At 47.8% G+C, this 9,654-nt stretch overlaps 2 protein-coding genes across 3 annotated transcripts; one reads left to right on the forward strand and one right to left on the reverse strand.

The window, feature by feature from the left end:
- Window positions 1-784: 784 nt before the first annotated feature.
- On the forward strand, window positions 785-2,185 carry LOC123096654 (uncharacterized). The gene is made up of 2 exons (XM_044518414.1): window positions 785-1,549; window positions 1,700-2,185. The coding sequence occupies exons 1-2, from the start codon at window positions 1,009-1,011 to the stop codon at window positions 1,876-1,878; spliced, it is 720 nt and encodes a 239-aa protein (XP_044374349.1). The 5' UTR covers window positions 785-1,008; the 3' UTR covers window positions 1,879-2,185.
- Window positions 2,186-2,606: 421 nt separating this feature from the next.
- On the reverse strand, window positions 2,607-8,924 carry LOC123096653 (transcription factor TGAL4). Of its 2 annotated transcripts, none has more exons than XM_044518413.1 (13): window positions 8,535-8,924; window positions 8,197-8,411; window positions 7,616-7,815; window positions 6,996-7,114; window positions 6,685-6,870; window positions 5,431-5,487; window positions 5,275-5,334; window positions 5,101-5,178; window positions 4,895-4,937; window positions 4,506-4,777; window positions 4,065-4,307; window positions 3,474-3,616; window positions 2,607-2,955 (listed from the first exon to the last, which is right to left on the reverse strand). In XM_044518413.1, the coding sequence occupies exons 2-13, from the start codon at window positions 8,325-8,327 to the stop codon at window positions 2,874-2,876; spliced, it is 1,614 nt and encodes a 537-aa protein (XP_044374348.1). In that variant the 5' UTR covers window positions 8,328-8,411; window positions 8,535-8,924; the 3' UTR covers window positions 2,607-2,873. The 2 variants fall into 2 exon arrangements, with proteins under 2 accessions (XP_044374348.1, XP_044374347.1); XM_044518412.1 differs by having other exon boundaries at window positions 7,616-7,818; window positions 8,535-8,923.
- Window positions 8,925-9,654: the final 730 nt, after the last annotated feature.

A 9,654-nucleotide genomic window follows, 5' to 3' on the forward strand; every position in this document is an offset into this window, starting at 1 on the left:
ATCGCTCGACCCCAAGGAGATCTAGGGTTTCCCCCGGAGTTGCCCGTGCTGTCAAGGACTAGACAAGGGAAGAATCTCTGCGGATCCGCCCAACTGCCGACGAGCCGCACCCACCACCGTGCCGACGGCAATCCAGTGACCAAGGCCCACTGGACCCAGATCCGGCTGTGTCGCCGCGAACCCATCTGGTCACGCCGCCGCCGTCCCTGGCGACCGCGACGCACCAGACCATGAAGCCGCCTGCCGCGGGGAAGAGAACCGCCGAAGCGCCGCCATCACCCGCCATGGCGTCCGGCCCGGCGCCACGATCCGGCCCGGGGGCGCTAGCCCGCGCCAGCCCCACGAGCGGGAGGACCACGAGTCCCCCCCACCGCCGGCAACGGCAAGGCTTCGCCTGGCCGTGCCCTTGGGCGTCGGCGAGGGAGGAGGAGGAGGAGATGTGGAGACCGGCGGCGATGGGATCTGGGAGCCACCCGGCCGCCACACGGGGGGCGACGCGGGGGGCATGTGATGGCTGAAGTGTGTGCCAAAGAGGCTGCATCGAGTTTTGCTCACGTCACGCTGACGGTGGATGTAAGAGAAAGAAGACTTTGACCACTCCCAAAGATTTGATTGTAGTTTTATCTTTTTGAAAGGACGTGCCTTAACCTTTTTTTCCAAAAGAAAAACAGGTGGAGATGGGTCCGCTTTTAAAATTTCTACTTTCCCCCAAAAATCTCCGAACCCGATTTTTCATTTTTGTGACATGGCAGCAATGTTTCGGTCTCGACCCACCCGACTATGTCGGTCCTCTTCCTCCGCTCTTCCCGCCTTCTCTTCCTCGCCCGCTCCACCGCATCTCCTCCCCACCACTCTTCCCTCCTCCCGTCTCCTCGCCCGCACGCCCTCAGCCACCGCCGGTAACTTCTCCACACCCAGATCGCTTCTTGATCCACTCCGATTTCGATTCAATAGACATTACCCCCAGACGGATCGACGCCAGATTCCACCTCGGTAACAAAGACAGCAATGGGGATCTCCAAAGTGACGGGCATCGCCGCGACGGCGCTCCTCGTCTCGTCCCTCGCCCTGCGGCAGGCCGGCGTGAGGGCCGCCGCCACGGCCCCCATCCTCGCCACCAGCTGCGTCGCCTACGTCGTCACCGTCGCGTCCCACACCGCCGTCAACGTGCCGTGGATCCTGGGCAAGACCCCGTCGGGCCGGTTCCCCCTCTGGTCGTCCGTACTCTTCGGCCCCTTCCTGATGCTGGCACGCACGTACGCCAAGGTGAAGAGGTTCCTCAGGAAGGAGAACGTGTACGACGAGATCGCCCAGGGGCTCTACCTCGGGGGCTGGCCGTTCATGGCAAAGCACCTGCCTCCCGGGGATCCGTCCGTCGTGGATTGCACGTGTGAGCTGCCGAGGAGCTCGTTTGTGAAGGTGGATGAGTATGTCTGTCTTGCTACTTGGGATACCAGGGCCCCGTTACCGTCCCAAATCGAATTCGCGGCGCGGTGGGCCTGCGAGAAGAGAGCCCAGGGGAAGCCCGTCTATGTCCACTGCGCATTTGGTAAGCAATGATCCCCCCCTCTCTTGTAGTCTTGTTTGCATTCTATTTTCGGCGAACCATCGTAGTTTGGTAATCTTGTTGTATTTATAAGTGACACCACATGAAGATAAAATGTCTCTCTGTTTTGTGCATGATTTACAACCACATCAGGTCATGGAAGAAGTGCCTGTGTCATGTGCGCAATTCTAGTGGCGACGGGCGTTGCTGAAAACTGGAAAGACGCTGAAAACGTCATCCGAGGAAGGAGGAAGATCAAAATGAACGCTCTTCACCGCAAAACTTTGGAAGATTGGTCCAAAAGTCGAGTTGTCCAGAAAAAGGATAATTAGCTGTGAGCTGATTTCTTTTTTACATCATATACTTCTTCTGTGAGGTTAGAACCAAAACAGAGTAAAGCCATATTGTATAGGAATACCATGCCATTCTTTATTTGAAATATTCCTCCACATGTCAATCATGTGTGACACAAGGAAATCCTCCATTTCCCCCCTGAAGATGCAGGAAAGTCCTTTTTCTACGTGTTTGTTCAATGTATGTGTGGTAGTTGCTCCTCTAAGCAACTCTTTTCACAGCAAAATCAGTCTTGTGTAGTGTACACTTTGGTTTACAATGGAAGAAACTTGAACTTATCCTCAAGCTGGTTTCTATTATCTGTGTTGCAAAATTGTAGCAAGGTTTAACTTCAAATGACAATTCTTTTCTTGTGAGTACTATCTAGGTACTAGCCTGCTTGAACCGTACAGATGTAAAAATCAAATGTAGTTTGAAGTTATAACTCAACAGCAGTGTGTGCAATATAAGACTCTGAATGAGGTACTAAATTTGATATCTGGAACAGGTTTGTGTACTCATGCTCAGAGACCCCTTTGTTCCCTCCTAATGATAGAAAAATTGTGACTGAATGTCACTGTTTCAATATATTTTATCTAACCTTTTCCCCGTTTTCTGGCAGTGATATTTTTTCCAAATTCTGTCAGATAGCTCACCTATTCAATTCAAGATATTTTGGTAGTGGTGCATGGTAGAAGGTGTTCTTACAAAATGCAGCCAGAAGTAATGAAAATAACACAAATTGAAGTACCATTTCAATAATGAACTCTGGGTGTCCTTCATTTGTTCTCACTCCAGGATACATTAAACCATTTGACTCAAGAAAATCTGATGACAGTTCTACGCGTTCTGACAAGTTCTCCCATTTCTTGAGCTTCCTTTGTTTCCCAGCTCTCTGTTTCTCACATATCTGCTACATTACATCCAAAAAATTTGTTCCCAGTTGTTTTGCTTATGCTCCTACTTTGAAGGTTAGTTCCAAGATACATTTGAATCAGTAGGCTGAATATTGGCTTTCAGCTGGATGTGCTGCAATGCTTAGCTCTCCACAATTGCCTTCATCTGTCATCAGTATCCTGCAGGCAATATATGCACCAGCAATAAATAGATCAGAGATAGATCCAGAAAGATGGTACTACAACTGCTGAACCTATGCTTCTTTTAGGCCGAAACAGAAAATGGTTAGTTGGCAGGGATAGCCGAACATATCCTAGGGAAAAGAAACAGGCAGGGATAGCTGAAACCATCTGAGGAAAAAGCGAAAGAAACCATCTCTAGTTCTTTTTCTGCACACCATAGATGCACCTTGTTTTTGCCATTTGTTTTAGTGCAGGCTATGGTGTAGAAAACAAGCCTGCTGACTTTTGAGTTTTGATTGCTGGTAGGAGGGTGGTCGATTCCATGCTGATTAGTAGGGCACATCTGGGTATTATAAACTAAGATGATTCTTGCCTCTATTAAGCCCTTGCTCAATCATATGCACTTAGATTTTTTTTAATTGTAGATAGGCTATAACTTCAACAGCTACAGGTAGCAGACTTCATATTTAGCAAAAGAAACCACAGGACAGAGGTAAGAATTGTGTGGTACTTACTCTCGAGGGCGAGAAGCCCAGAGGGAGCTTAGGGCACGGAGGCGGTTATGGTACTCGCCAATAGCCAAGAAACATCGAGCTGCCTGTCTAACTGTCAGAATCCTGTGCATTTGGTGAAGAGTCTGCTGCCTCAAGTTATCAGCCTGGAAATGACATGTCACATATGTTGTTTTAGTACATGCCTCAGTGATCTTATTCCTGGCAGCTAAAACTCACAGCAGATGCTAGCAGTAAACTTTTTTGGAATACACCAGATGAACAAATGAAGTTTAAAAGAATGATAACTTGCGAATTGTGGATAGATTGACCTTTTAAATTGACAAATCACTTACTTTTTGCACTATTAGTGGAAGTACTTATGAGGTTTAAAATGTTTACTTATTCTTGGCACAGTTAGTAGCAGAACTGATGCTAGAATGATTTAGGTGTGGCCAGAGCAATAAATTTCCCCTGAATACAGATTGTTGCTACATTTGCCTACAAGTTTTACCAGTCATTGTTCATCTACAAATTTGAATAAGATGAGCGAATAGTCTAGCATACACTGACATAATGGTCAAGTTTGAAGAGTAGTGACACATCTTGGGTTACCTGTATGACAAAGCCTTCAAGGTTGGCCAGCTTGCCGAGAGCAACGGCCATGTCGCCCATGAAGCTCCCCATGTTGGTATCGTCGCTAAGAGACCCGCTGCCTGCCACCGTGATTGCTAATGACTGATGGAGCTGCTCCAGGCCCTGGGTGAGAGCTTCTTCTGCCTGCTGCAATGACTGCTCAAGGCTGCAGATGCCAACCATTTGCTGTTCAGTCAAGGGATCAAGCTGAGGTGCCAGTGTCTGCAGCAACAGTGGGAAGTATGTACTTTCATTAGGATATCATTAGTACACTTCGAGAGTTTGTTTGGCAATTCGGTTCCTGAACTATCAAATGAACCTTTTTTGCTAGTAACTATGAAATGAAAACGACAGTTGATTTCGTTTCTATTTTTTTTAGGAATAACATTGCTAATGTTCAGTGTAGCTAGAGGCACATGCCTTGAGCAGATCAGAGGGCCGGAAGCCGCCCATCCAAAGGAAGCAGCGCTCGGCTGGGGTCGCCCACATCCCAGTGATGAGATGAAAGACGTCCGCCCTGGCAGCGGCACTCTTGAGGCGAAAGAGCTCATCGTAGTGGGTCAAGGTGTCGTCGATGATGGCCCTGAGGTCACCATCCGGCAAGTGCGCGTGCAGGCCTCCCCGGAGCTCAATCATGCGCCTGCTGTCGTCATCCAGCCACCTGTTGTACTCGACATCGAACATAGCAGCACCTGGAAAATAGACATCACAGTTCGTATTCAGTCCAATGCCAAATCTTAACAAAATTCCCACCACATTCTAATCAGTGAATGCGCAGGAGAGCTGATACTGGGGTTGACTTTACACACCAGGGCTGGAGTTTCCACCTGGAGCTCCTCCAACCAAGAGTCCCTACACAAAGCTCACAGGTTCATATCACACTTTACAATATGAAAACCTAGCTCGATACTTTGGCATAGAAGGAACTTGAATGATATTTTTCTAACTCGAGTGATTTTTGTGATCATATATGCACAGGTGCACATGGTGAATTAGCTTCAGAAATGAGAAGCACCTGAGAACGAGCCCGCTGGAGATCCTGTTCCAGTTGAGCAAGCTTCAGCTTGCCACTCTCAAGCTGCTGAATGTAAGCCTACACATGATGGATAATGCACATGCAAAAGTCAATAACTTGGCAAATTCATTGCTGGGAACACCAATTCAGTTCAGATTACAAAGCATGGCCCACCTTCTTCCGAAGCCTGCTTTTTCTTGCAGCCTCTCGATTCTGCGCTAGCCTCCTCGTCGTCTGCTAACCACCAAGGGAGAAGAACTCACTATAAATCTCAAGATTCTCAAAACAAAATGAGTTGCATTGCTCCAGGAACATAGATTTCGATGGTACCTTTGGATCAACCGCCTTGCCAGTCCTGTCACTGTGAGTGGAACTTGTTGCCATCTTCTGCACATGACAAGCGACCATAAGAAGTCCAGCACAAGCTAAAATCAGTTAGTTGATTTTTTCTCTCTCAAATATATGGGTCACGACATTGCATATTAGAAGAAGAATGTCAATAAGAAGCAATCAGTTGACACATCATGCTCACTTAAGACACTACTAGTATGATAGAGCTGGGAGATGGAAGAACAATGTGTCCATGGTAGAATCAAGCAAATACTTAGTGTATATAGTATGGTCTCTACTGCATGCACGTTACATCAAGCACATATAAAGAAACAGCAATGTACATTTGGTGGAAACCACCCACTCCAACAACAGACAAAAAATATATAGTATATATTAGGTCCTGCTTTTCTTTTCTGATGGTGTGTTGCTGTCGCGTCGCCCCCTAATTTGCAGGGCTCTCTTTCAGCTGAGTGTGAATTGTTTGTTATATTTCTTTGAGAAAGAAGCGTGGATTAATTAATTAGTGCATAAGATTTTGTCTTGCTTATTTGTCTATCCAACAATATTGATATACATAGGCCCTGGCCCTGGCAGTTCACCAATTGACCAGAAAGCAGCGTGCACCTAAAGCAGACACTGACCCAAGGTGGGCATTATTCAAGCATCCAACTAATTGAGGCCACAGTTTCTTTGCTAGAGACAATATTGTAAGAATGATCCCTTGTCTCCTATTGCATCACCAATGGCAATGGCATGGCAGCTAGGCTCTAATCTAACATATCCTCTACATTAATCACCTATCTATCCATATGTGTGTGCCTAGAATGGAAGGAAGATGTTGCTATTCCAACAAGCTCTCTAGATTTGTTTCTATAGGTCCATACAAGAAAAAAAGAAAAAAAAAGGTTCACCTAACGTGTTGGGATTGGAGATCTTGGGGGCAGCAACACATCTTAAATGCACACCCTGCCTCAACCGTGTGGATTCTTTCTTTCTCTCTTTCTTGTGCTGCCTATGGCAGGAGCATTTTGCTACATGAGCATCTTGGAAGTTGTGGCCTAGCTAGCTACTGACATGGCACCAGGCTAGCCATCTACTCTAGCTCTAGTAGGAGAGATGGATGATGATGGCCAGGGGAGAATGTGGAGAAGCAAAGAACAAAGACACGCAGGAAGCCAAGCAACAGTGCATATGCCAATGCATTGAATGAATTTGATACTGTACGATCATTCACAGTAGAGTAGTATGTACCTGCTGCTGGTGCTGGTGGTGCTGCTGCTGTGAAATCTGATGGAACTGGCCTGCCACGGTGACTAATCCTACCATCCCTTGCTGTTGCTGCTGCTGCTGATGATGATGATCCGATGAGTCCATGTTGATGTTGTTCTTGCTGCTGCTCTCTGAGTCCGTGCTGTCTGCTGTCACATTTGAACCCTCCTGCTTGCCCAGAAAACAAACACATGTATATACACATAAGTGAAAACAGTTTTAGGTGCAAAATGCTTGTAGTAATTTTATTTTGTCCTTGAATGATGATACGGAGTAGTAGTATATTTATTTACCTTGGGTGTGTGGTGGTGATGGAGAGCGAGCGGCCAGGAGGGGAAGATGTCCAGTGTGGGAGGCGGCCTAGCTGCTGCCGCTGCCGCTGTAGCAGTATCAACCACAGTACTGGGGAAGGCTGCAAGAAGATATGATAGGGGAGGAGGAGATCAAGACATGCATCGCAACAGGCAACAGCAGAGAGAGAGAGAGAGGTGAAGTGCAAAGGCTGCGGCGCTAGTACTGCCTGTGATCACAAAGGGGTAGGCGTAGCAGCGGTCGCGTGGGCCCACTGTGGCAGTGAAACTGAAAGTGACCTTGGGGGTTATTCCCTTTGAGATGTGCTTTTGCTTGCTTGCTTGCACAGAGCCAGCCAAGCCAGAGCCAGAGGCTTGCTGCAGTCTACATGCATACACACACTCACTACTCTACCTAGCTAGTACCATGGTCCATGGGGTAGAGAGAGAAGGGGGTCACAAGCAACACACACACAACTGCCACTTCTGCCGCACTGCATGGTTACTTTTGACTAGGATGCCCTAACCTCTCGGTAAAGTGGCTCGCAGCCTTGTGCTCTTTGGTCTCTTGTTGGACTCGCTTGGCTAGGCTAGAGAGAGAGAGAGGTGTTGTGTGTACGTACGCATGGCGTGGTTGTGTCCATGGTGGTGGTGGTGGTGGTGATGAGGATGATCCGTGGAGGTGGCCGTTGCAGTTTGTTGCTGGGAATGGGAATGCGAAATCATCCTGCCGCTGCTGCTGCTGAGCGTGGCGGCCTGGTGCATGAGGGCCTCCTCCAGCTCCCCGAAGTAGGCGCCGCCTCCTCCTCCTCCGTCTTGCTCGCTGCTGCACGCACGTACAGACCGTCACCATTACATTGCCATCACCGAATACGTGATATATCTACACAAAGATTCCTACGTATGTATGCATGTATGTGTGTATCTAGACGCACACAGGATCGACGGCATGAAGCATGAAGAACAGCAGGCCGACAAAAAAAGCTCCATACAAGGCAATACGCATGCAGAGGCCAGAGGTGATGATGAATCAGGATTCATGTTTGCCAAATCTTGAAAAATAAGTGCATGCTGTTCATCATGGTTATTGTTTTCCATATAGGGGAAAGAAGCAGAAGAGAGATCAAAGACAAGACAAAACAAAACAAGACAAAACCACGACGAGAAAGAGGGAGAGAGAGGGGACAGAAGAGGTTGCTCTTACAAGAAGGCCGCGGGAGGCATGGAGTTGGTTGGCATGGCCATGGCGGCATGGAAGCCACCATAGCCAAGCACATGATGAGGAGGAGGGCCCCTGTGCCTCGGATGGCCCGAGCTGCTGCTGGCCTCCTCCATCCTCGACCTCCAAGCCGAAACTCTTGCTGCCTCGACCTCCCACTCCCAGTAGAGAGACTCTTTGCGCTCCTGGCTGCCTTGCTTCTGCATGCCGCTCAAGAAAACCTCACATGAGCAACACACACAGGCGACCCCTTATGCCTATATATCTACCTCAGCAAAGAGAAGGCATGCGAGCGAGGAAGAGGATGCAGACAAACAACATACCAGGGCACTGGGTTTTACAGCACAAAAGAGACCGGCTTGAGCAGAGCAGAGCAGGCGGCTTGACCGTTTCTTTCTTTCTTTCTTTCTTTCTCCTGTCCTGTGTTCTTCTTGCTCTTCACGCACCCTGCAACTTCTTGTCTTGATGCATCTGACAGGCAGACGCTCTCTTTCGCCTGCCTTGTGGGGTGCGTGTGTACCGCTTGCTAATCCCACAGTTGAGAGGGCCGGGGATCTTGTCCCTTCTTGCCTGCTTTAATTTGTTTTGGTCTCTCTCTCTTGAACTGTGAAGAGAGAAAGAAAGGGAGAGAGAGAGAGAGAGAGCGAGGAGGAGGAAGAAGGTGGTATAGTAGAGTAGGGGGTCTTGTCTTGACTTGAAGGGCTTTTGTCAAGAAGCCACCCTCGCTCTCCCTCTCCCTGACTGCACTCTTATCGCATTGGAACTGACTGCCATCTCCCATTGGCTGGCCCCGCAGCAGTTTCTTTATTTTATGCGTCCATGTCCATGTCCAGCCCTTCCCTTCTCTTTTCCATCCATGCTCCAAAGGGTTCAAAGAATGTCCATAAAGGGGGGCACAAAATTTACGTTTTTACACCGTGAGAACGTATCCATTCTTTATGTGCTGTTGAAGAAAATTTGTGCTTTGTTGATCGGCCATTTTTCTACTCAGCGGGCGATGACCATCTTAATCCCCCGTTTAGACCTTGACACCGTCTACATACGATTATACAACTTAACCAATCGCGCGGATAATCACGAGACATTTCAGTTGTGCACAAAGTCATAAACGTCTTGTCAACCTTATGTGAAGACTGCCTCTATACATACATAGTATATTAACAACTCCTTTGCAATTATTTCATTTGCTTGAGGAAGTAAGTGAGAAACCTCGGGTTTCCTGGATTTAATTAGCTTGGCGCTGTCCCCTGTTAACGAGTCAACATCCATGCCTTGTCAAACCATACCTAAACCAATAATATCCATTTCCACGCAGCAATGGATAGCAAACTTATTTAATTCCTCAGATCATCGCTAAGTATCCAATCAATCAGTGAGGAGTAGCAAATATGTATGTATGTTAGTTCACCTGACATTGATGGGGTGGATATTGAGATTCTTCCA

This window comes from Triticum aestivum, chromosome 4D (assembly GCF_018294505.1).
Source record: "Triticum aestivum cultivar Chinese Spring chromosome 4D, IWGSC CS RefSeq v2.1, whole genome shotgun sequence".
Taxonomy (NCBI): domain Eukaryota; kingdom Viridiplantae; phylum Streptophyta; class Magnoliopsida; order Poales; family Poaceae; genus Triticum; species Triticum aestivum.